At 46.3% G+C, this 26,711-nt stretch overlaps 2 protein-coding genes across 4 annotated transcripts in view; one reads left to right on the plus strand and one right to left on the minus strand.

Moving 5' to 3' along the window:
• Window positions 1–3,723: 3,723 nt before the first annotated feature.
• Window positions 3,724–12,769, plus strand: NR1I2 (nuclear receptor subfamily 1 group I member 2). Of its 2 annotated transcripts, none has more exons than XM_044255068.1 (8): window positions 3,724–3,938; window positions 5,070–5,203; window positions 6,671–6,858; window positions 7,778–8,052; window positions 9,412–9,554; window positions 9,681–9,797; window positions 10,150–10,255; window positions 11,591–12,769. In XM_044255068.1, exons 1-8 carry the CDS (start codon window positions 3,907–3,909, stop codon window positions 11,733–11,735), a joined length of 1,140 nt encoding a protein of 379 aa, XP_044111003.1. In that variant the 5' UTR covers window positions 3,724–3,906; the 3' UTR covers window positions 11,736–12,769. The 2 variants fall into 2 exon arrangements, with proteins under 2 accessions (XP_044111003.1, XP_044111002.1); XM_044255067.1 differs by having other exon boundaries at window positions 3,825–3,938; window positions 9,412–9,590.
• A 2,086-nt stretch (window positions 12,770–14,855) lies between these two features.
• GSK3B (glycogen synthase kinase 3 beta) overlaps window positions 14,856–26,711 on the minus strand; it is a 221,283-nt gene continuing 209,427 nt past the window's right edge. For both annotated transcript variants that reach the window (XM_044251458.1, XM_044251459.1), the window contains one exon: window positions 14,856–20,385. In XM_044251458.1, the coding sequence (XP_044107393.1) occupies window positions 20,318–20,385 (68 nt within the window). In that variant the 3' untranslated portion in view covers window positions 14,856–20,317. The remainder of the gene's footprint in view (window positions 20,386–26,711) is intronic.

Raw genomic sequence — 26,711 nt, forward strand, 5'->3', positions numbered from 1 at the left:
GCCCCTGAAGCATGGCACTCAGAGCTCAGTGGATGTCCTGCTTTGGCAACTGCCACGATGCTTTTTGGTTCGGCCAGTCTGCTCTTTCTGTTTTGGGGCTCCAAGATGATCATGTCCGGCTTTCTCTCTGGGATTCTTTCCTGGCCCCAGTATTGACTGAAGTCTCTATTCTTTCCTGCTGCCTTATGGAAAACACCCATCATCGGGGTCTTCCTTTTGGCCATTTACTCTACCCTCTTTGGGTCTTCATGCTGCCCCCCACCTCGCTACCTGTGCCACTGGTCGCGCAGGTCCCTGAAATTCCTTCTCTCTGCCCTTGAGTCTCCCCCACTCTCACTTCTCTAGGGCTGTCTCTTTCCCAAATCTACCTCGGCACCCAGGTGAGGGCTTCTCTCCTGCTTTCCCCCCTTCTAGCAATTTTCTCTTCCTGCTCTGGTGAGAATTTTCTCCTCCACCTCCAGACATCTCTGCTACACTTGGCAACCCAACAGGCAACATTGTGGGCCTTCTACTGGGCATTTCCTTCTTCCCTAAAAACAAAAAGATAGGCGCTTCCCACATCTATACCTGGTGTCCAGCCTGGATGTATCCGCAGCATGGCTCACTGTGTTCACACAGTCTCTCAATATCTGGCTCCAAGGGTCACTAGTGGATGGCTTCCCACCCCTCCCTCTCCCCCAAAGTAGACTCTCTCCCCAGCACCACCTTTTCACACATTCCTTCTGCTGGTGAGGAGTGTGAATATTCACACACTTCTCTGGTTTTCTTGGTCTTCCATCATGATTAGCCATCTATCCCAGACTGTCGGGGTCCTGAAAACACTCAAACCTAGTGTGCTGCCTCTCACAGCTCAATCCCCTTTGACTGGCAGATGCCAGGTCTGCGGACTGGGTCTCATTTGGCCTCATTTTGGAGCCTGAAGCTGCTCAACCAGCACCACTCAGGTGCTCTGCAGGACTGGCAGTGTGGGTCTCCAGTGGCCACCGTTCTCCACTGTCAAAGCCAACCCAGCGGCCATGCAGTTTTCATCCTCCACGCCTGCCTCTGCAGTCCTTCTCCGGCTCCTGGGCATCCCAGAGTCCTCCCCCAGCCGCACTTGGGGATCCTTCCTCCTTCCATAGCAGAAACTGAACTCTGCGTTTCCTTTAGAATTTCTCTCCGTTATCACCCTGGGATGCACCATTCTCCTTCCTTTCTTTCTCCCCAAGTTCAACCCTGTCCTCCCTGTAGTGCAAGTTCTCCAGCGTGCTCAGATTACCAAGCCGGGTGAGGAATAGGTGCAACCCTTAGAGCAAGTCCAGCTGGATTCAATCAACACTGCATGTTTAATTAGTCTGATTAAATTCACATGAACAAGAGATGTGGCTGGCACATACCCGTCACCCAGGCACTGTCATTTCTCTGTCCACAGGGCACCGTGCTGGAAGGACTGTTGTAAGGGGGAAGCAGGGTCAGAGCTGTAGGCATCACCCAGCATCCCCAGGTCCGATCTATTTCTAACAGAACTCTAGGGGTTCTGTTCCCATTATCTCTTGCCATATAATAAACCTCCCCAAAACTTACTGGGTGAAGCCAGCCACCATTTTATTTTCTCCCATGATTCTGTGTTGACAGAGCTCAGCCTGCTCTGTGGCATCAGCCGGATGCTTAGCTGGGCTGGGATGTTCTCGAGGGTTTGCTCACTTGTCTGGAGCTTGGTGGGGAGGGCTGAAAGGCCAGGGCAGAGGAGCCTCTCTCGTCTTGTCATATGAGGGCTTTCCCTCTGCACATGGTCTCTCTGCACGGTCCCCTTGGGTGTCACCCCAGCAGCAGAGCTAAACTTTTCTCACACGGTAGGTTAGGGCTCCCCCAAAGGGCAGAAGCAGAAGCTACCAGGCCTTCTTGCAGCTTTGGCCCACAACCGGCACAATGACATTTCCCAATTCTATTGGTCAAAGCGAGACACAGGCCATTAAGGTGTGGACCCCAGGAGGTGTGGTTTGCTGGGACAGACTTCGGAGCAAAGCTGTCATGGGTTCTCTAGCTGGGGCTTCATATATGAGAGAATGAACTACAGAATGTACCAGATCTGTGTGACAGTCAACTTAGGTAAAACAAAGTAAAAGTTACACAAATGCTATGACGTGAGACTCTGGCAATAATCCTAATACCTCCTCATTACAGAATTGTATCAGTCAGACACAGTGCAATAAGTAAATGTCTCCTCCCTTTGTCCCTTGGCAGACAATTCTTTGCACGTCTAATTCTGCTGTAAGTTGTTTTTTTTTTTTTTTTTAAGATTTTATTGATTTATTTGACAGACAGAGATCACAAGTAGGCAGAGAGGCAGGCAGAGAGAGAGGGGAAAGCAGGCTTCCTGCCGAGCAGAGAGCCCGATGTGGGGCTCAATGTGGGGCTCGATCCCAGGACCCCGGGATCATGACCCGAGCTGAAGGCAGAGGCCTATACCACTGAGCCACCCAGGTGCCCCCTGTAAGTTGTTTTTGCTGCTCTTGCTCATAGTGCCACCTTAGTGTTTGATTCCTGATTTGTGAGGCTTTGCTCATATATCTTGAAAATCATTTGTGTGATTCTTTGCACCTCTAGGGAAAGTGATTTCCCTAGAGAAGAGTGTGTCTGCTTCTGTAGGTGCCTGGGAGCACTGCCCACCCAAGATCTCCTTAAATCAAATCATTAGCTTCAGGTTTTTGGGAGGACTCTCGATATACATTTTGTCTGCAAGCCCATATGAGGTCAGGATCATGATTTGAAAAATCAGGGGGGATTTCCCCCCACACCTGTTCAGTTCAAGTTTCCCATCAGCCCATTTTATATACAGTTTTCTGGAAGCAGGATTGTGGGACAGATTAATTTCTAACTCATTTTTACAGGTGAAATGTTTGCTTTCATCTATTTTGCTGCTGGAAAGAGAAACTTTCGTGTTGAATTGTTACTAAAAGTTTTATTTGGGGTTAAGAAAAGGCAACATAATCTGTGGTGTGGTGGCCCTGGGCAATCAGTGCCCAGAGAGGCTTTGGGAGGCATCATGAATAAGACAACTCCCATCTCTGCTCATACTCCTCTGTGCTCATTCCAAGTATAGAATTCGGACACACTCTCAGGTGAACGTTCCCTGAGGCAAGCATCTCAAACACAAGTCTACTAAAGGGTACAAGTTCTTTGATTACTCACTTATGCCCCGCCTTGACTGGGATGCTGGCCATTGTCTTCCTGCATTCTGAGAGCCCGTCTCCTCTCTGTCTTTCTCCCCATTTGCTTGGTTACTTAGCTGAAAACTGCCTTTCTGTCCTGCCTTTTCAACTTTCTCTGGGAGCTTGGGCCACCTCATGCCTGAGAGGCTGTCTCCCTAGTCCCAGAACCATCTCTAACAAGTGGCCTGTCCCTTGGGCCTCTGACCAGGTTATGGGCTCCTAATCCAAGTCCATTCAGGAATTGCTTCTGTGATCCCACCCGGGCAACCTTTTCTTTTTCCTTCTCATTTCTTCCTCGTACCCTTCTCTCACCATATTCCTGTTCACATGCTTTCCTACAGGGCCCTGTTACTGCATACACACCGCCACCATGACATCTTTCCTGATAATGAGTACTAATCCCACCCCCAGTTCTCCCGTGGTTCAGCTCTTGGGTCTGCAGAACCATGTGGGAGCAGCACACAGGGAGGACTGTCTCAGCACATCCCTGCCTGGCCCCTTCATTTCCTGTGTTTTTTTCACTTCTAGCCCAAGAGGCCTGGAAGCAAACCTGGAGGTGAGACCTGGAGAAAGCTGGAACCATGCTGACCTTGTGTCCTATGAAGAGGCAGATTCAGCACCTGCGAAGCCTGCCGTCAGTGCAGATGAAGGAGATGGGGGTCCCCAAATCTGCCGTGTATGTGGGGATAAGGCGACTGGTTACCACTTCAATGTCATGACATGTGAAGGATGCAAGGGCTTTTTCAGGTAGAGTTACCTGCCAGCCCTTACCCACCCACCACCCCAACACACTGGGTCACATCTAACTGGGGTTCTGCCATTAGCCCACTGGGAACTGCTTTAGAGTCTCAGCCTGACCTATCCCGGCTTCAGAGTATGGGGCAGTTGCCAGTTCAAAAGCCTTCTATTTTTTCAGGAGATTAATGACTATCTGAGAGGACTTCATCTTCCATCTTTCTGTCTTACCTGGGAAAGGGCCCCTTCCACTAAGATAACCCTTTTGTTTCTCCATGTGTTGAATAAAATGGAAAATCGGTTCATAAAAGAGGAAAGAATCAAAAAAGCCAAAACTCTAGTGCTCAAATCAACTTCAGGGAGTGTTTGTTAAGCAAAGCATGGCATAAAATAAAAGAAGAATAGGACAAAACAGTCTTATCTAGAAACAGGCAAACAGGGAGGTCGAAAACTTAAGGACTGCAAAGTATCAGCTCATAGCAAGACAGGCCTACACAGAACGGTTCACATTGTCCAAATGAAGAAAGAGTAAAGACCAAAGCCCCCCTGCGAGGCTCTCAGATTAAAAGGAGAGAAGCCGGCCAAGAAAGGAGGGAAGCAAAGAAAGAATGTGTGAGGAGTTGGCAGTCTGCCCACCAGGAAAGCCAGGATGGTGGAGAGCAGCTCCCACCTAGGGGCCCACTTGGGACCCTCAGAAGCTCCCAGGACAGCCAGCTGGCTGTCTGCAGAGTTCCTGGCAGCTGAACATGTGCCTAGAAATGGACCCTAGAGCCAGGACCCATCCGGCAATCTCTAAGATGGGCTGCCAGTCCGCATGCGGTGGGTGGGGGGCCAGAACCCACAGCAGGCCCTCCCGGGAGGCGCTGCGGCAGCTTGGACGTCTCCCTAGTCAAGAAGCCCCGGCTTTGGGGCTGGTGCTGCGAAGCTCTCCAGTCCCGTGGGGCTCGGTTGGTCTAGTGCGGGTCCCAAAGCAACCACGTCGGCAGCCACACTCCGGGTCGTGTGGAGTACAACAGGGTCCAGAGAGACGTGTAGTTTGGAACACCCCGTCCCCCACCGTACCACCCCCCAACCCACCACCACACCCGGGCACAGGAAGCCCTGGTGTTCCTCGAACCGGCCTTTCGTTCTCTGTTCTCACAGGAGAGCCATGAAACGCAACACCCGGCTGAGGTGCCCCTTCCGGAAGGGCACCTGCGAAATCACCCGGAAGACCCGGCGCCAGTGCCAGGCCTGCCGGCTCCGCAAGTGCCTGGAGAGTGGGATGAAGAAGGAGAGTGAGCAGCGGGCAGGGCCCTGGGCGGGCTCGGGCTGGGGCGCATGCGCATTGTGAGCCTGGGCCAGGTGTGCCTCGGGGCCCAAGCTGGACGGAAGCGTGGTGATGTGTACGCACACGCGTGCAGACACGCACCATGGGTGTACGCATGCCTGAGACCTGTGTACAACAGGCAGGCCAAGGGAGGAGAGCTCGTGGGCCACCTGCCCACACCACCACCGCAGGCCCATCCTACAAGGACTCGACAGAGAAAGTGCGTCTTTATTCTCTGCTCCGGGAGGTGTGGTGGGCATCTCATGCTCCTTTAACCCCTCAGGTGCCCCTGCACGATTCTTTTCGTCGCTTTCATAATCGTCCACATGGTGTTTTAGCCAAATTGGGCCAGGGGAATGTGTGAGGAGTTGCTCTCTTCCTGCTCTGTGCTCACAGGTGTATCTCAGGCGATTGGCTCCACTCAGAGAGCTGGCAGCCAGTGACCCCTGGGGAGAAGGAAGCCAGAGGCACATGGTGTGATACGACCCCCAACCTTCCAGCAGCTGGTACCCATCAGCCTCCCAAGCCTGGTGTTTGGGAGGAATTCCAGAGGAATCAGACAGGTGGCATAGGATGCTATCATTCTACCTGTCAATCTTGGGTGTATAATTGTGCTCCCAGGTCACTCTGAGATTAAGGCTGGTAGGGAAAAGGCTGGAAGCTTCCAGTGCATATGTCTCCACTGATCCCAGAGTTGGCAGCCTCTTTCAGGGGACGAGTTCCCTGGGCCTGTGGACAGGGGCATCTCCTGCAGGCCAGCTGAGAGTCAGGCCCTCGTGTGGCTGTCCCCACCGTTGCTTGCACCGACGCCCACCTCTGTGCTCTGCACACATAAGCTCCAGAAATCCATGGAAGGCCCTAAGGCTCCAACCTATGTAGGAAATGGTTGGAATGGTCACCAATATTTTGTGCTGAGCAGCAGCCCCAGCTCCCTAGGGTCTTGGATACCCAGATGCCTTGGGGGAACTCTGAAGAGTCTGGTTGGTGTCTAATCCACAAAAGAAGACTACTGTCAGGCGCCACTGACTGACCACTTATGTGCCAGGAGATCTGCTGGCACTTCGCATGCCATGTCTCATTGTGGCAGCAGCGTGAGGGGAGCACTGTTGCTCCAGATTATGAAGAAGGACATTGAAGCCTGGATGGGTTAAGGTGCTTGTTCAAGGTCACTGCTAGCGAGTGGCAAAGCTGTCACTAAAACCCAGCATCTTTCAATTCTGCAGCCCGAGCTCTTCCCACCATTCCACAAAGTTGTCACAAACCCACTGCCTCAGGCAGTTTACCAGCTGCACCTCACTCTCTGCCCTTAACCCAGTGTTTCTTCAGGACAGGGTGGGTTTTTTGCCACCAGCCCTTGTCCTGCTGCATGGGGAGGCTCACCAAGCGCAGCCAAGCTCCTGCAGGTGCCTGAGCCTGCCCCTGGTTATCCCCTCAGTGATCATGTCCGATGCAGCTGTGGAGCAGAGGCGGGCTCTGATCAGGAGGAAAAAGAGAGAACGGATGGGCACTCAGCCCCTGGGAGCCAAGGGGCTGACTCAGGAGCAGCAGACAATGATCAGAGAACTGATGGATGCTCAGATGAAAACCTTCGACACCACCTTCTCCAATTTCAAGGACTTCCGGGTATGAGGCTCTCTCCAGTTGGCTCAGACATTATCCTAGCTCCTCAAAACCCCAGTCTCATTCCCAAGGGTTCTCAAAGAGTGGCCCCCGCCTGCACATCAGTGGGGGCCCCAGGGAATGGTTAGAAATACCAGTTCTCAGCTTACGTGAGACCTGCCAAATCAGAAATGCTGATGGTGGGGCCCAGTGATTGGTGTTTTGACAAGGAACACCTAGGTGATTCTGACACGTGCTCAGAGAGAGAATCTCTGTTCTCTCCTTCCACAGCAGGTAGTAAGTGGGCCTGAGCCAGAAACAGTTTTGGAAGCTGAGTTGCTTCAGGGTGGTTGACCCTCAGGGCTTTCTGAGGACAGGCCCAGGACCTGTTGGGGATCTGGCATTTGTGAAAGGGTTTTATAGATCTAAGACACATTTGTGATCTCAGCAATGTCAGCCATGTCTGATCCCGGTGCTCTCTTCCTGCTCTGTGCTCACAGGTGTATCTCAGGCGATTGGCTCCACTCAGAGAGCTGGCAGCCAGTGACCCCTGGAGTCTGTCCTTTCCATCTGCGGCTCCCACAACCTCCTTTTTAAGTCAGGGATGCTTGGAACACACCCAGAGGTGGAGATCCCTTACATTCCACTGGGCAGAGAGCAAACCCATTTCTGACCAGGCAGGGATGGGAGGGAACATTGATAGATCCAGGAAGTACACCACTTGACAGGAGAGGACCAGAGAGAAGGAATACTTGTGCGCGCACACACACGCACGTATATGTGCATGCACGTGTGTGTGTGTGTGTGTGTGTGTGTGTGTGTGTGTGTGTGTGTCTGCACTTGGCATCCTCTCAGGCTGCAGCAGTGGCCTGTGTAGAAACATGTTTGGGAGAATACATGCTGCCCCTCCTGTCCTCTCTCCATCTTCCGGCTCCTGTCCCAGCTGCCAGAAGCGCCCAGCAGTGGTCACGAGGTTCTGGAATCCCTGCAGCCTCCAGCGGGAGAAGAAGCTGCCAAGTGGAGCCAGATCAGGGAAGATCTGTGCTCACTGAAGGTCTCTCTGCGGCTGCGGGGGGAAGACGGCAGCATCTGGAACTACAAACCCCAACCTGATAGCAGTGGGAGAGAGATCTTTTCCCTGCTGCCCCACATGGCTGACATGTCAACCTACATGTTCAAAGGCATCATCAACTTTGCCAAAGTCATCTCCCACTTCAGGTAGGACACAGCGGTGGGGTGGAGGGGTGTGGAGAGGAGCAGGCAGTGGCCAGCCGATTTAAAGGGTCTAGGGTAGATTCCTCTGAATTTGGGGGATGTTGGTGCCAAAGGACCCTCCCTTATCTCCACCTACCCTTCCCATCAATAGGCAGGGCAGGTTATATTGTAGGAGCCCACCTGTTCCCCTGTGACACCGAGGCCTTGTTTAATGGGATGAGGTTGGCCACGAGTCAGATGTAGCACATTAGATCAGGGGAGTAAGAGAAAGGCCTGCCTGCTCATGTGGATCTTGGCAGATCCCCACTGACATCCGGTGACCCGCAATGGAACATCATGGTGTGAGGTTACTTGCCATTTCTTGTGAGCACGGTTGTGAGCACTGCCCACCCTGGAGGTGTGTATGATGATCTCCTTCCTTCTACAAATAGAAAACTGAGGTTCACCAAGGTCAAGGAACTTGCACAGGGTCGTAGTTAACCAGAGGGGCCAGATTTGGGAGCAGAGAACGCAGAGTTCAAAGCCAACTACCCACCAGGTCCTGAGCCAGCGCTGGGAAATAAGAGAGTAAGATTGACTTCCTGAGATTATAGATCTGAAAGAAAGGGGCTGGTGCAGAAAAAAAGGGACCGAATTTCTGAGGAGACCAAAGACAGGCAGGGGGCCCCTCAACAGCCAGCCTAAATGTCGTTCCTTCTGGGGTCTTAGTAGAAGTGCTCCTCCGTGGGGAGTCGGGAACTCGCAGATTTTGGGGGTGGTGTCAGCCTAAACATGAATTTCAGAGGTGGCCATTGTGTCTTGGCCTGGTCTCAGAGCCAGGAGGGGGCTCACGGCATCTGGGCTGCCTTGAGTGAAGCGATAGAAACAGTCAATCCATAACAGACAGCAGGAAGCAGATATGCCTATGGGCATGGAGCTCCTGCCAAAGGAGCGGCGCCAGAGGAAGGACTTCTGGGAGGTGCCTCGACAGCCTGTCTTGAAGGACCAGCAGGGTTTACCTAAGGGGAAGCCAGAGGGGTGGTCATCCCAAGTGGGGAAATTGAGGCAGAAACTGGAGGCTGGGGAGCTGGAGCCGCAGCATGGACCACGGGCCAGTGGCTGTGGGGGAGTTGGAGGAGATGGTCTGGACTGTAGGGGAGAGCAGGCTGCACTGGCCGCACAGACCCCAGCAACAGGAGCCCCGAGGGAGGTGTGGGGAGGAGCGACCTGCTTGGCTGCTGTCAGAGGAGGGATTGGAGGCTATCTGAAAGCATCTGCAGTCCCCCGCCCCCCTACCCCAGCCACATTTCTTGATATGGGAGGGGGGCTGGCCTATAGCCCCCAGTCTGGAAGCTGGCCTGTCCCCCCCATCCTCTCTGCTAGGGATTTGCCCATCGAGGACCAGATCTCCCTGCTAAAGGGGGCCACCTTTGAGCTGTGCCAGCTGAGATTCAACACGGTGTTCAACGCAGAGACAGGAACCTGGGAGTGTGGTCGGCTGTCCTACTGCTTGGAAGACCCCGCAGGTGCCCGCGAGGAGGGGAGGAGCCACATCAGGACAGGTGGAGGGTCCTGGGGTTGCAGGGCAGAGACCGGTCGACCGGCAAACAAGCCCTCTGTGAGGGAAGGCTGAAAATTTTGCCCACCCACAGGCGGCTTCCAGCAGCTTCTCCTGGAGCCGGTGCTGAAGTTCCACTACAGGCTGAAGAAGCTGCAGCTGCATAGGGAGGAGTATGTGCTGATGCAGGCCATCTCTCTTTTCTCTCCAGGTGACGACCCCACCTGGCCTGCTTGGCCACTCCCCTCCAGCATCCCCAGCCCCAGGCTTGCTTGCACTCCCTCAGCCTTAGGAGGAAGTGGCAGGCCCACCTCTGCACTCCCCAGGGAGGGTCCCAGCCTCTGGCCTTGCCCCCATTTGCTGCATGGCCAGGAGGGGGTCCCTGGCTGGCTTCTCCCTGGGTTGGTGGGGTGATGTCCCCTTCGAGTGCCACCCTCCCTTCCCTGCCTGGGTGCCTCTGGCTCCGGAAGGTGGTTGGCTGGCCATTTGCACTCTCTGGCTGACCTGATCTTGTCTGCCCCCACGGCCTTGCTGGCACCACGCCGTCTTCCCGTCCCCCGCAGACCGCCCAGGTGTGGTGCAGCGCAGCGTGGTGGACCAGCTGCAGGAGCGATTTGCCATTGCCCTGAAGGCCTACATCGAGTGCAGCCGGCCCCAGCCTGCCCACCGGTGAGCAGCAAGCAGGGAGGGTGTGAGGGGGTCTCTCCAGCAGCCCCATCCTCTAGGCACCCCACCTGTTCTGGGCCTCTCGGAGAGAGCAGGCCAGAGCTTCTCCTGGGGCAGCCTCTGACTCCTGGGGCTTTGGGGCCCCGTTCTGTGACCTCCACTAAGGCCCCTGGCCCAGTCAGCCTGAGTTCCAGCCCAGCAATGGAGAAAATTGAGGAAAGGCCAGAGGCCATGCCCAGCTGTGGACGTTGCTCCTGTCTGCCCTTTTCCACTCCTGTCAACAGGAATAGGAACCACCAGGGAGTACCCCCAGAGGCTCCTACAGGCTCTTCTACCAATAGCCAGCAGTAACCAGCATGGTAGTAAAAATAACCATGACAAAAACTGTGATGGTAATAATAAATAAATTTGCACTGAGAAGTGCCAGCCCTGGGGCCAAGCAGTTTACATGATTTGACCCCTTTAATCTTGAACACAGACCCATGAAATGGGTGCCACCACTACCCTGCAAGGGGCTGGAGACTCAGGGCGACTGCCTCAGGGTCCCCGACAGATGGGTGGGATCTGGAGGTGGCGGAAGGTGGACATTTTGAGTGCTCCCCGATCCCGTCCAGGAACAAGCACAAGCAGGCAGGGTAAAAAGTCCGTAGTTTGTGCTGGCCACAGCCAAAGGAGAAAGGCTGCTCAGGGCTCGGCCAGACAGGGGTTTCCATCCCTGCCCTGGACCTCAGCAGTCCTATGGGCCCAGGCCTTGAGGGGTGAAGGCCTGCATGAGGTGTGTTGGCTGAACTTCAAACCCTAAGTCCTTACTTGGCCCGCTTTGACTTTATTTTGAGCTCAGCCTCTGGGCCGCATCCTGATGTTCTTGGTCTTCCCCTGCATGGAGCTGGGAGGCATCACGCAAAAACTAAGGCATGAAACTGCTCTCAGACGCTAGATCCCGGGCTGGATCCAGGAAGGATCGGCAGGTGATCCTGTAGTTGCTGCCTCCACAACTCCGCTGCTTGGTCCTGGCCCACAGCCATGCGCCAAGGCCATGTTGTCCCCTAGATTGCTCTCTGTGCCCGGCCCCTGCAGTGCCTGGATTTTCCCATGGAGGGCATGAGGGGTGAGGGAGGAGTGTAAGTCCACACCTCAGTCCCTCCAAGTCTGTTCTGCACTTCTCATCCGCAGACTAGGAGGAGCTCAAGGAATTCAACTGAACCTTGTCTCTTGGCTTGCCTGAGATGTTCTAAGAGTAATACCCTCAAACTTCTGCAACTTCAAAGCAGTCCCAGGGTTGGTGGATGGGGACAAGGGTGGGCCGCACCCCCAACTATTCCTCTGGCTGGCCTGCAGGTTCCTGTTCCTGAAGATCATGGCTATGCTCACCGAGCTCCGCAGCATCAATGCCCAGCACACCCAGAGGCTGCTGCGCATTCAAGACATACACCCGTTCGCCAGCCCTCTCATGCGGGAGCTGTTTGGCATCACAGATGGCTGAGAAGCTGCTCCCATGGGAGAGCCTCGGAGGGGGGGCGGGTGCAGCCAGAGCCAGAGCCCTGTCCTTGGAGCCACCATTCCTGGATCCAGACAGACGGATGCCGCTGAGAGCCGATAATGCCCTACCGGTCGTGCCCACCCCAGGGAATCCACAACCACAGCTCTGGCAGTGCTGCCTAACATTCCTCAGGGAAGGGATGAGGGTCTCCCTGGACTCCAACCCAGTCTGTGGAGAGGGAAGCCATAGACACTTCGATGGAGAGTGCACTGGCCTGTCCAAGGGCAAGAGCACCCTCCCCTTAGAGATGACCCTGTGGTCTGGGCATCTAGTTTCATGGTGGGAGAGGGGAAAGGTTGCCTGGGGCTGGGCCATCTGAGAGTCTGTGCCCACAGCCAGGTTCATTAGCTTCTTGGATGTTTTCACTACATAGCCCCGTGTCCCTCACCGCACTCATTCCCAGCCCGCAGCCACCTGTCCTGACCTGCTCAGTGAGTTTCCAGGCCTGTTCATCAGCAGGTGTATCTGTGTCTGCGAGAGGAGCCAGAAGGCCTGCAGCAGATGTCAGAGGCCTGTCAGGACCGCTGTGTCTATTCTTTCTTCCTTCAGGACCCTCGTTCTGTGTCTTTGTAGCCATACAAACACATTCGTAAGCACCAACAACATGCAGCTTTCTGTGGGGTATTTGCCGAATCAGACATAGCTCCTGAACTCCAAGACTTTCAAGTTCAACTTAACAAAGCAGAAACACAAGTTTTGATCCAAAGAAGTGGTAAGGGCCACAAGAAGCAAGAGGAATTTCTTCCTGTGAACACTGAGCTATGTGGGTTCTGCATGCACCTGAGGACCCAAGTGAGAGATCTCTGGAACATGTGTTCGTGGGAGGAAGGGCACTAACTGGCTGAGTGCACATGTGCGTGACTTAGTGTAGGTTGGCTCTGCGTCAGACCTGGGGCTTGGGTCTGCCCCCAAGGGTGGAACACTAGGGTGCTCTCTGCAACAAGGTTATGTTAATAAACATGCTAGCTATCACGGCCTGTATGCTCCTGTTTATACATCTGTTTGCAAAGCTAAAGAGTATGAAAGTGTTTGCTTTGTTTATAGCCATTTTGAGTAAACATGTTTTTGCCTTTGGTGCAAATTATGTTTTGACTAATTTTACGTAAGGCCTTCTGCACCTAAGGACAAGATTTAGCGAATATGTTCCTGAGTTTAGTGTCAAATCAAGTCAAGAGGACTAAGTAATTAATTTGTGGCTAGAGATTTAAACTTTTTTTTTGGTCTTCTTTTCTGGGGAAAAAAGAAATGTGGGGGTGGGAAAATAGAAATATTATTTCATAGCATACATATCTATTTCTTCACTACTTGTTTTACTACTGCCCTTTGCACATCTGAAGGCTGTTGGTATAAAAACAAAAATGATTTAACTTGGTTTGCTCATAAAATTATTCCATATAAAAATCCATGTAAAGATGATAAACCCTGCAATATATGTGTTGGTATGTTTATGTACCAGAATTAAAACTGTAGTATTTGGATTAGTTTTAAATGTCTAATGTTTTGAGGCAACTGAAGCTACAAGTTAACTGAATTTTAAGGAACAGACACTTGATTAGCTTTTACCATTTTACAAGAAGGCGGCCAAACTCTGAGAACGTGAGAGATTGCCGACACTATAAATCAAAGCAAACAAACATATTCCTTGCCATCTCCTCAGATTTTCCTGCCTGTTCTGCATTAAGGATGTAGAACACACACATTTTTAGAAAAGAAACTGAAGGGAAAAAGAGCTCCTCTCTCCCAATACAATGAATACAGATGAATTTGTTCCCAGGAATTTTGTCTAATTACACTCCTTGGGAAATATAAACTTTATTCCACTGTATTCATAAATCATATGCCTTGCCTCTTCCCCATTGAAATAATTTTGAGTGAAATAATTTTGAGCTATTCATTCAAGAGCCTGAAATGGCTATTAAATACAGGCTACAGTAAGGCAAAATTAAGATGGGATGTAAACTCCCATATCGTAGTATTGATTTAAAAAATACCTGGGTAGCTGAATTGATATGTACGTAGGATTTATGTATCTTATAAAAATTATTGTAGTCTAAGTGTAGGTGAGATTCAAGGTGAGATACATCAAACTGCTCACATGGATACTTTAGTAGCTTTGCAGATCTTGACTTTACAGGGCTAGGAGCCAGACTCCACTTTGCTCCTCTCAAACATTTGGATGGCTCCATTACTCCCTTTCCTGAACCTTTGAACACAGAACTAAGTGTCAGTTTCTAGGCATCCCTGTGGCTGCTGTTCATTTTCTAGGTCTTGTCTCAGGTGAGGATGAAGTCCATCTCCAAAGGTAGGAGAAAAGCCCTTCTAAGAAAGTACTGCTTGCCTTCTGGCCCCCTCATTAGCCGGAGGTACTCAGCAGCTAATCTCTACCTGGCCCAGACATTAAGGATTCAATTAAAGCACTGACATCAACAAGTTTTCTTGTGGGAAGGCTGGGGTGGCCTCTCCTTTCTGGAGAAGAGGCTAGAAGTAGAAACAGACATTTGGTTGACCGTCCCTTCCCAGTTTGACAACTCGTAGGCCCCATGCTGTGTTACACAGCAGCTTCCGTTTCCTCTGGACACATTCCCTTAACATGCCCACAGTGCTCGTGAGCGGAAGAATATGTTATACCTGAGAAACAAGAGGCTGAATCATCACTTTGGGTCACTTCCTTTCATAAACTTCTCCATGAAGAGCTCTGCAACCTGACCCCTCCCTTTCCTCACTACTCTTTCTAGAACACCTATGAAATGGCATCCACTACCACGGTTCTCCTACTGTGACCCTCCTATTTGGAGGGCAGACTTTCAGGCTTTTAAATTAAAAGGGTATCGCTCTCAATTCCAACTCAAATAGGGCAGGAAATAGAAGAGTAGTGAATCCCAAACAAACACGTCAAAGCCATCGGGAGGCCCATCATCCTACAATGCCATCTTTATGTTTGCATTCTTCCCTCCTTTCCCCATACCCTCTGCAACTGGTAAACGTTTAACTGTTTTTCAAGTATTAGCTAACCCCACCACCACAATAAATAAAATAAGCAAATAAACAGAGGAGCAGACTTTATCCAATATAAATTCGTTTTTATTGAAGCAGCAGTCACATGACTTCATATCTAGCCTTTAGATTAGGCCTGACAAGAGTGAGCCAGCCCTAAAAAAAATGATGTTTCTTTTTGCACTAAGAGACATTACATGTTTACATACATCATCCAGTATTGGAAATGAGCAGATTCAAACACAACATGTGTTGGTTACCTGGAGGTACAGCCCCACGGTTTGTGGTGTTCATATATTTTACAAATACTCCCAAAGACCATTACTGATGGGATGAAAGTTAAAAGAAAATACAGCTACACCAAACCATGAACACAGTAATCAAAGACAGCAGCTTATACACGTTTTAAAAATTTGTCCCTTTCAAGGACATTTTCTTTCTTTTCAAAGCAGTGTCTGCAAAGCTTCCTCTACATCAAATCCAAAGGTTTCCAAGATGGAAGCTGCACCTCTTGGGGCTATACAATGGAATACGATAATTTGAAGAACGAGAACTAGTGTTCATATTTTGATTTTAGAACAAAGATCCATGTTTCTCTAATTGGAGGAACGGAGATGGTGATGTGACTACATATTGCAGTAGCAAAACAGGCAGGATAAAGAAAAGAGGGGTGGGTACTGAAATAAAGACCACACACTTGTGAATTTTAATTTCATTTCCAGGCTAACCTACTTTTTATTTAATGCAAATTACAGTACCAGTTAACTATTTCCAAACCAAGTCACATAGAACAAAATGTATTTACAAGGGAATGGGGAAAGGGGAAAAAAAAAAAAACATTGAGCATACTTTTCACAAAAAAGTTTATATTTAAAATGAAAAAAAAATCAGTCACAGAGGCATTCAAGTAGTAATAATGTTATACAGATTTTGCTTTTCCTTTATATCAAGACAGATTTGCACAAGTGTTTGCAATAGTTTGTATACAACCCACAGTCCTTTATATATATATATATATATATAATAAATTTTGTTTAGATTTGTTTTTAAGATGGAAGTGGTCACGCTAATTGGTATGTGTACAGGCCCAAGTGATCCATCGGCAACACATTTATAAATGCAAATTTTACAGGCAAGCACATTTTCATACATCTATCTGTATCTGCCTGTAGACAGATATAGTAAGAAAAAAAAACTTAAAAATGAACACAAGGAAGTTTACTTTGTCAAGCTAACCCCTTATGTACTGGTTGTCATTTTGCTTTTATTGCAGAGGTGCAAAACGGAGCAACAAACTTGAATAAAACATCATAACCCTTGTGAAAATAATCCAAACCCCAGGGATTACTTTCAAAGCCTCTCAAACGTAGACCTTATTCTGGGACTCTACTCTGCTTCTAGTTGTCTTTTTTTTCAGTGGCTCAGGTTTCTACCAGAAAAGACAGATTTTATTGTAAAGCATGCTTACTTTATTTTTCTATATAGGGGAGAAAGTGTTCGGCTCTGTGATTAGATGATCACTAACATGAACAACAGAAATCAGATATAATTTTGGTTTAAAACAAAGGAAAAAAACCCCAAACTCCTGGGGATCTGGCATTGGCCAAGCTTCCTTTGGAAGATTCCAAAGTTAAATCCCTTAAAAAGGAAAGGGAAAAAGAAATGAAATGCCAGTGTCTTTATATCCACAGGGATAGAGAATACAACAGTCCTCTCAGAAACCTTTGCATTGGTGCAGACAAGATGACCGGTTAGGCAGGCTTTGTTAAAACACAAACCAAAAATATGTGTCTAAAAATTAAGAGGACTTAAGAGACAGACACAACATGTCACTGGAAAGAAGGTGCAGTCTTCTGCCTTGTTGGAATGAACACACGATGTTTCAAAAATAGCAACCTTTGGTTTGGTAAAGTTTGTTTTTTCTTCTACTCAAGACATCTTATATGGAATACTTGGAGGCAAAACAAATTTTAATATTTTTCTTTCAAAAAAGGCCTTCATGATGGGCACACAGTTAGAATTAAATTTTTTAAGAAGGAAATGAAAATGACATTCCACTGAACAAGGGGAGAGGTGGCAGGAGGAGGGGATGGGCTGAGTTCCCTCGGTAATACGGCAGTCCTCTCAGCGCAGTAACTGCTCGTAGTTGCACTAGAGCATTTTGGACCGCGGATGGAGCAGAACCTGATACTATTAAGAAACTTGGATTTATAAAAACCAACTCTCTCTCTTTCATTTGGGAAGGAAGTAGATAAGGGGGAGAGAGCATGGAAGGCTCCTGGAATTTGCTGTTTCTAAGACCCATGGAAGGAATTTGGGGAAGAGATGAGCAAACTCAAATCTATTCGGTCTCTTCCAGCTCTAGGGCTCCCTGGCATGACACAAAGTCCCTGGGTGGACCAATTATGAAATGAAACTGGTCACTGCTACTGACTGAGGAGGAAACAGCTGCTCAGAACCAAAACAGAGGCAGGGCTTAAACGCAGTGAGAGCATGAACACGGTTTCCTCTTTCCACTCCTGAGCATGGTATCACTGAAATTAACTGTGGAAGGGGCAAAGACACTGTTAGGAGTGAGTTATTATTTCAAAGGGAAAGGGGTAGGACAGGGAGACATGGATAGAAAAACCAATTAAAATTTGAGAAATGAAAAACAAAAACAAACACATGGAAGCGAAGGCACTCCAAACTATATAGATACACTATACATTGCTAGAGTTATTGTTACAATAATACAGGCCGGCACCTACTGTACAGAGTTAAAACTATATGGCTTTAAAAAGCTCGTCTACATTTTGTCTGATTATTGAACAGAATCACTGCCCTGAACAGTAACTTTTTGCTCATTAATTAACAGTTCCTGGGTCCACATATTTACATACAAAACAATAAAACTTAAATTTAAAAACATTGAAAGAAAATATAATGTACAAGCTTGAATTTGGTGAGGAGCTTTTTATTATTATTATTATTATTATTATTTACAAAAAATATTCAGAGACCTGGATCTCACTTGTATAAAAGAGTTCTGTGATACCACCATGATCCTTGAGAAAGAAAAATCATGCACGTCAGCCCTCACACGCACACATACAGAAATAAGAGAAAAGCATCTGACTTTTCTCTTTTTCTCTTACCCCATTCATGGGGGTAAAGGGGGGGTGTTTCCTAAAACAAGCACAGATTTTTATGGACTCTAGCAAATACACTAAGTCCAGAGTAGTGTCTGTGTCCAAATGTTTGGCTGGGCAGTTTGAGAAAGCAGGTCCTTTTCTCTGCCATAGACCTGCTGTTCAGCTTCTTTACAAATCCTTTCCGAAAATGGTCTACCAAAGCATTCCCTTTAGGAATTACCCGGCCAAATACTTTGATTCGGACTTCTTTCAAAGCTTAATTAGCTCTCAGAAGCACATTATGAAATGTAGAAGTCAGTTTGTTCGATTTGGTTTGACTGAGTGTGTTTCCTTTCTCACGAACTCTGATATAACCAGAGGTTGGAGAACCCCCTTTTGTGGCCAAAGAGCTTAGCTAAACAGTGAGTGAAAACTAAGATGGCTCACAGTTGCCCTTCTGGGTACTGGTTCACTTCAGCAGGCAGTAGGACTCTCTTGGAGAGTCGCATACACTTGGTAAAGAAGCAGGACAGGGTACTGGGACCTTCGTTGAGGGCTGCCAAGAGACTCCACTTCCAAATCACCTGGAGGGCAAGACCCCTAACACGACCTAAGGTGGCAATGAGGAAGGTGAAGGGAGGTTACACATGATCGAGGGCTCAGCTCTATCGCCCTACAGTTATCAACTAACCTTGGAAGGTGTGTAGGGAAAGACTGGGTAGAAGGGAAAGGCGGCCATCACTCAAGTGATCTTTAAATGTAAAGTACAACTGATTGTGCCTTAAAGATTCATAGGTCGAGTAATGGCCCATAAGCACCAAGGTGACTAAGGTTCATTTTAGAGTATATAAGGCCCACAAAGATGTCAACCTTAAAAGTATAAAACAAACTAGTTGTGAAAATCTATTTCCTCACTGCAAACATAATCCTTCAATCCTCTTTGCTTTCCAAGGAATATTGCTTTTTCTTCAAAAACAGGAACTGAGTCTTACACTATTCACTGATACACAAAGAAAACAGAAACAGAAACTCTTAGCTGGGTGTGGGGGGAAACATTCTTCTCATGCTTCAACCAGTTGATTTTGATACTGTGGACAAAAACAAAAATAAAAGGCAGTATTGAATCTATGTATATATAACATATATACATACACACATTTACATAATCACCTTTCCTATAAAGTCAGCAGGTACACGTGACTGTTTATACCATTTTGATGTGTAGTTCTTAATATTCCTACCATCTAAAACCATAATGGTCTATCTGACATACATCAATAAATAAAATTTTAAAAGCATGAGGTTAAAAAAAAAGCTGAAATTAAATACAGATTCTAGATTTGGATTTAAAATTAGAACTATGTGCAGAATGTGGCAATTTCTGCAAGCTCAATTTGTAATTAAAAATATGAAAAATAAACCAGTAGACTGTTACAGTTCACATTATTTAACTATAATGTCCTCTCAAGTGTATCTTTCCAAGGGAAGCAACTTTAGAAACAAATGTGGACAAATTCATTCACAGTGGTGAGACCTGCTCTTGACCTGTCCCTTCCTCCAGGTTCATCAGCTTTTGACCTCTGCAGCCAGAGTGACTGGCTCAACATCCTTTCCACTCTTCTGGTCACTAGTTTCAAACTGTACTAAGACTTGCAGAGAACCTTTGGTCAGGCAAACAAAGATCCACCCTCAGAGCACGTATGCCTCTCCTTTGATAGACTCCAATTTAAGTTTCTTCACCACTAGCACTGATTAGGAGCAAAAGAAAACCTTATCAAGTCAATTAAGAATCTTCAAACTTTATTGACCTCCCTGGGTTACATACAAATGATACACATTTTCTTTTTTGTCTGCCACACCTGCCACCAACATGCCAAAGGCAAGTCTTCAAATACCCAAGGATATGGATTAATTTTACAAGTGACATTGAAGTCCCCAGTGAGTTACACCTGCTAAGCTCCCAACCAATTTCAAGCTGTGCACTATACCAAAGTCTTACACTTGACTTTAAAAGAAAACAAAGTTCAAAAAAACTTCAGCACAGAACAAAGTCGTCTTCTTTTGCGGAAGGGGCATGAGGCAGGAGTCCTGTTTTTAAAGTATACAACAGCAGACTTTTGATAAAAAAAGATTGTCGTGGGAGAGAGATTGTGTGTTCTAGTGCTCCGCTTTCCCCTCCCCACAACCCCTCCCACCCCCTGGATCTCCCTCAAAGTGAGAATACAATGAAATTGGTTTGTATTTATAGATATTTTACAAGGTTAAATAAGAACAACAATAATAATAAAAAAATTGAACACTAAAATGAGCAGGTTTTTTTCTCTTTTTAATTTTCTTTCCAAACGTGACCAGTGTTGCTGAGTGACACTCAAGTAACTGGTGGTTTTTCCCATGCAGCTGCTGGCTGCTCGGGGCTGTTCAGGTGGAGTTGGAAGCTGATGCAGAAGCGGCATTGTTGGTCTGTCCACGGTCTCCGGCATTAGCATCTGCAAATCGAAGTCCCAAGAGAGAGCATGAGCAATGCTTTAACACCCCAAAGAGAAAAGTACACTGCCTCCACTGCAGACTGAGCTGTGTGGTCTTCCAAGCTGTATCTGAAAAGGTTGTTTAAATATGGCCAATACTATGAAATCTGAATTTCTTTCTGCTTAGAGCTGAGTCCATGCCTTGGCCTGGTGTTTGGTGCAGGAAAGACAAGTGTCTTTGAGTTAGTTTGGGCCCGAGTAGCAGAACATGCATGAATACTCAGTTGGGAGTCTGGCTCACTTGAAAATAAGTAAGTGAACAGTGCACAGCTGGGAGCACTTGCTAAACATTCTGAAGCAGATTACAGTTCGCCATCTGCTTAAGTGGGTAAAACGGGTGGAGGCACTGACCCTAACATGGGTCGGCACTGAGAGGTAGAAGCACCATGTGTAAATCAACCGCAGCTGCTTACTTTCTAAGTATAGTCCTTCCTCACTATTTGTAGAAATGGAAGATAATGAGCAAAAAAGGAACAACCACTGCAGGACTGATTCACTTCTTCAATTCAATGAAGCATCTTGCAGTCAAATATCTTGGCACAGAGCTTATTTCACCTAATCTTTTGGAAATATGTCTAACTTTATATTTAACTCTAATTCCCCTACCCCCCTCTTTTAAGGTTCATCATTATTTCACAGCATCTATTAACATTTAAGTGGGCATTTAGTTGCATCTGGACCAGCACTGCCTCTCAGGCAGGCAACAGACTGTCGTTTCAGTTGCCCGTCCAGCCCTGTCGCTGTGCCCTCGTGCATGTGACTGCTAATACATACTGCTGGGCATATTTTTCTCCCAAACACTTGACACTGGGCCCTGAGCAAGAAGAGAAGTGGCTTGACTGGGATGGATAACTTCTAAGAGCCATCTTCCTAGAAGTCACACTGCCCTTGACCATCAAAGCTGGTGACACCAAAAAAAGTTCCGAAGTTTTGTCTCCCTAGAGACTGAAATGCTCCTATATCCCTTTGAAGGGTAAACAAGTGTCATGGCTGAATGTAACATCTGCCTTTGGATCTTTTTTGTTTCAATTTTTTAATTACAGCAAGAAACAGAAGACCCCGAGGACACACAGGAACACTTTACTTAAGGATTAGCTGTTCAGTTTATCATTCCAATGGCCACTCTATAAAAAACTACACGTCTTTTCTAAATTCCTGATTTTCCTTCCCTCAAAATAATCTGCCCTTATATACATTTAACTCAGCCTTTGGGGAAGAAATGTCAAATCTCTCCATTTGACTGGTTATGTTTAATTCATTTAATTTCCCTAAAAAAACTTATAGTTGCTTCTAGTCCTGTTTTCATGAAAATAAGTGCAAACATTACAGGATCAGGGTCCATGCATGGAGTCATATTAAATCATTATATGGCACATGGGACAGGTGGCAAGGTATATGACATAGAACCTTTCTCCGAAGGCAGGTACATGCCTTTTCCAATAATCACTACATAACTATGTCTAATACTTCAGTCATGACTCCTGGTCTTTCTTAGATAAGCCCTTCCTAGTGCGAATTTTACTCTTCAATGATCACCCAAATTCTGTCATCAATGTCAACATCAATTTCTGTCCAGGTCACATGTTCCTGTAAGGATTTCTCACGAAAAACAATCATTTTTGTAATTCAGGCACAGGCTGCTTTAACCTTATTGAGCCACCAAGGTGCTCCCGCAGGCTGCTTTAAAAACAAGTCTAGCAAATGCCTGAAAGGCTGCAGAGTTATTTCAGAATGATAATGATCCTCACAAATCCAAACTTACTGTAGCATTTCCCATGAGTTGGATGACACTTGGAACCTATGCGTGATCATCAGCAAACAGCACTTCTCTCTCTTTTTAGTATGTGAAGAGGACAGGTAAAACTTTCATGTTCTGGTCTTCCAGACTTAAGAGATTTCCCAATCATGAGGAATTCACCAGCTTGACCATGACAGGCATGAGCTACACTGGAGGACACCCACTAAGGTTCATTTACGTAGCCATCCAGTTCATTATGTTAATTCACTCTCTAGCAAAATCCTATTGTGTGTATGAATTTGAAGAAACTAATTCAACTTCTAAATAATAAAATCTGAAAAGACATGTAGTCTCCTCAGGTTTGTAATTTAATGGTTTTATTATTTTTTTCTCTGAATTATCTCCAAATCCCCTATTAAGTAAAATTTTAACAGCTAAATATTTTGATTATAAATATCCTTGAAAGCTAAAGTCACGGCACTGTATTCATTCATCAAACAAAAACAAATAAACTTTGCCTGCTGTAACAAATTAAATTTAAAATCAAATGATATATATCCTTTGTCAGAAAAAGAACAGAAAGATGTTTTTCAGAGGCAAAGTACAGGGAAGAGAAATACAACAAAGAAAATGGAAAGTTCTACAACCTCAAGAGTAGCTCCCACAGAACACCAGGCTTACTAACTGAATAAAACTGCATTTTTTAAGTTCTTCTTGGTACATGCTTACTTTGCTCCTACTGCCAATTCTGTAAGCTTATTTTACATAGTTGAGTTAATACGGCCCTTTTACAATAAAAATGTTCTTTAATTAAAAACTGTCACTGGTGGGACGCCTGGGTGGCTCAGTTGGTTAAGCAGCTGCCTTTGGCTCAGGTCATGATCCCAGAGTCCTGGGATTGAGTCCCACATCAGGCTCCTTACTCCGCAGGGAGCCTGCTTCTCCCTCTGCCTCTGTCTGCCATTCTGTCTGCCTGTGCTCGCTCGCTCTTCCTCCCTCTCTGACAAATAAATAAAATCTTTAAAAAAAAAAAAAAAACAAACTGTCACTGGATTTGGATGTTTAGTAATTTCTTTAACATTTCTTCTCAAATATTTAAATAGAACCCCCCCTTTTTTTTTTTAAACAGAAACTCCTTAAAAGGGCACCCGGATGGGCTCAGTAAGTTAAGCCTCTGCCTTTGGCTCAGGTTGTGATCCCAGGATTCTGGGATCGAGTCCCACATCAGGCTCGCTGCTTTGGCGGAGAGCCTGCTTCCCCCTCTCTCTCTCTCTGCCTGCCTCTCTCCCTACTTGTGCTCTCTGTCTGTCAAATTAAAAAAAGAAAGAAACTCCTTGGGGCGCCTGGGTGGCTCAGTGGGTTAAAGCCTCTGCCTTCGGCTCAGGTCATGATCCCAGGGTCCTGGGATCGAGCCTCGCATCGGGCTCTCTGCTCAACGAGGCGCCTGCTTCCCTTCCTCTCTCTCCGCCTGCCTCTCTGCCTGCTTGTGATCTCTGTCTGTCAAAATAAATAAATAAAATCTTTATTTAAAAAAAAAAGAAAGAAAGAAAGAAAGAAAGAAACTCCTTAAAAGCACCACAATTCATTTTGCTCCTGTCTCCAGCATTCCCTTTCCTTTTCACATTCATACTGGTAAAGGTGAGGCTTCCTGGCATTATGGTTTTAAGGACAGCTAACAACTTTTGATTATAAAGCATCCAATTCAACTATGAATAACCAAAGACTGTACCATCTTGTTTTTAGTCCTGAGATGCTATCCTGAAATTCAGTGATACATCTTTCTTCAATCTAGTCCAGCTCCACAAACACTGAGAATGAGACCCAGCTGTACCACTTAATAACTATGTACCACTTAACAGCTTTGTGACAATAGAACAAGTTATTTAACCTCTTTATTCCTCAATTTCCTCATCTGTAAAATGGAGATACTACCACCTGTCTATGAAATAAGGCCTAGGAAGGTCTCAGCACAGTACTTGGGTATAGAAATTGTTCAGTAAGTGGAAAGGCAAAAGAGACATCTAAAAATACATAAACTGTACAGTTTAGTGTGACCATAATAATCATCACCACCATAATGTCAGTGGCAGCAACTGTTAACATTTGGATGCTTACTAATGTACCCGACATCATACTATGTACATTGCAGGTACACACCCAAGAAATAGGTACAATTATTGCCCCCATTTTGCAAATGGGAGAAATAAGCACAGAGGTATTAGAGGAAGAGAATGATGGCCTTTATGGGTACTACAAGGGACAGCAGAAAAAATTTCCTAGCAAAGGAAGAAAAGAAGCTAAGGGGACTTTCATTCAGACCTAACTCCTACATAATCCACTATGATTTCTAGAAGCCTATTTCTATTATCTAAAAGGGTTACTACATTAGAACAGATCTGGGAATTTATAATAAGAATGAAAAGTACAGTTATTTTATTTCCTAATTCTTAGTCTGTATAGGGTATGCAAAGATAAAAGTGTTTTGGAAACAAATACAGAGGTCATTATTTCAAGCTTCCTAGAAACCAATGTCCCTTACCATCCTTCTGATGCTACTTCAGAACCAAGCAACCACCCAACCAAAGAGGGACTTGAGGAATAGAGAGAATGATCAGCTTTGAGGGACAGAGGTATTAAGATCATTCTTACACACTTGGTAGCCCCCTTCCAAGATGGCCCCAATGAATCATGTCTTCTGGGTGTTTATGCCCTAATGTAGTCCCTTCCCCCAAAATAGGGCCAACCTATGTAACTGATAGGATATTTGCAGAGACAATGGTGTATGACTTTCAGAGTTAGGACATAAAAGATACTGTGGCTTCTACCTTGCCCTCTTTCTTGGATCAGTTGGTCTATGGAAAACCAGCTGCAACAATGTGAGACACTTAAGCGGCCTTATGAAGAGCTGGTACAAAATGGTAAGGGACTGACACCTCTCGCAGCCGGGACTGATTTGCTAAGCACATAAATGAGTCATCCTGGAAGTACCTCTTCTAGCCCCAGGTAAGCATTCCAATGTCTGCAGCCCTAGCTGACATTTGACTACAACCTCATAAAAGACCCTGGCCTAGAACCATCCAGCTTGGCTGCTTCTGAATTCCTGACCCATGTAAACTATGTGAGATAATAAATGTTTATTCTTGTTTTAGGCTGCTAAATTTTAGGGTATCTTGAACATACATACAGGTCAAATAAGTTAAATGCCAGGTAGAATTTACCTCATGGGCCCACAAGCCCATGAGAGCAACCCTGACCTAGTCCCTCTACAAGATATGTATGTCTGCTCCTAATAAAATATACGAAAGACAAGGAAAACTGCATCAGATGATCACTTGTTTTTCCCTAATTCTAAGAAGAGTCTATGGTTCTATGGCTTTTGTGCTGGATATGGCAAAGGGAATTTGTACATGTATTTAATGAAACCAATTTTATTCTGTGTGACTTCAGAGATAAAAATGACAAGTGGGGCAACCCCATAGCGAAGCTAAGGGCGATGCCCCCCCTAAAGTATTAGGTTCCCAATAGAATCCATGAGGCTCCAACTTTTATCCTAGACAAAATTTTTATGTATAAAATTCCATATATGATTCATATATTTTTCTAGGATTGGACCCACAGTTGCTCCCCCACCTCCCCTCCTATATTCTCAGAGATCTGTAAGAGTTGCTAGTTAAGTGAGTCATGGATTTATTAAGCTGCTGTCTCAATACTGAAGAAAATGCCCCACCTAGTTGCTCAGGTCATAAACCAAAAGTTGTCACCATGATTCTTTCCTTTCTCTACTCCCTACATCTAATGCATCAGCAACTCCTGTCCATTCTCCCTCCAAATGTGTTTAATCAAATGTGCCAACAGGGAGGGAAGGAAAGTGAATGGAGACCCCACATTTATAAACGGTTGCCAAAGTGTTTAAATAAAAAGAGAGCAGCAAATAAGAAAATAGGTTGGGAGGAAAGCATAGTGAATGAACATAGGAGGCTGGGATTCCAAATGTTCTGCCACCATGAATCAGTGTTCTGCAACTATGGACCTATCTAAAAGATAAAAGCCTTTTAAGTGATACAAGTGTTCACTGTTTGGCCTGAAATGTTCTATCTGTACTCTCTTATAGGGTGGCTGCTAACTATATATGGTTACTTAATTTAACTGAAATTAAGTAAAAATAAAAACTTCGTTCCCTACTTACCATAAATACATTTCAAGTTCTCAAAATCTATAAAATCCTTAATATTTTTTATCATTGGCAGATTAGCAAAAGCATATATTTCAAATATCAAATTCTTTTCATATTTTATATGTACTTTATAAGTATGTTTGGTTAACTTTAGGTACACTTTTATTTCCTTATTTCCTTTATGCTCTCTGAGCCCATTTCATGTGTTTCTATTTACTACTATCTCATTCTATAATAGTTACAAATGTCTCATGACAGGTCAACTTTTCTAAAAGATATTATACTCAGAAAGTTCCTATTCAAGCTGTTCCAAGTGGAAATATCTTTATTAAAAAACTATGTTTCAGGTGTTAGTGTTACTAACTGACACAGGAA

Source organism: Neovison vison, chromosome 6, assembly GCF_020171115.1.
Source record: "Neovison vison isolate M4711 chromosome 6, ASM_NN_V1, whole genome shotgun sequence".
In the NCBI taxonomy this organism is placed as follows: Eukaryota; Metazoa; Chordata; class Mammalia; order Carnivora; family Mustelidae; genus Neogale; species Neogale vison.

Bases quoted from the DNA above. Each gene is read 5' to 3' on its own strand.
- NR1I2 (XM_044255067.1), top strand. From the start codon at position 3,907: ATGACATGTGAAGGATGCAAGGGCTTTTTCAG. The intron at 3,939-5,069 runs GTAGAGTTACCT...CTGTTCTCACAG, and splicing joins GGATGCAAGGGCTTTTTCAG to GAGAGCCATGAAACGCAACA. The intron at 10,256-11,590 runs GTGAGCAGCAAG...GCTGGCCTGCAG, and splicing joins CGGCCCCAGCCTGCCCACCG to GTTCCTGTTCCTGAAGATCA.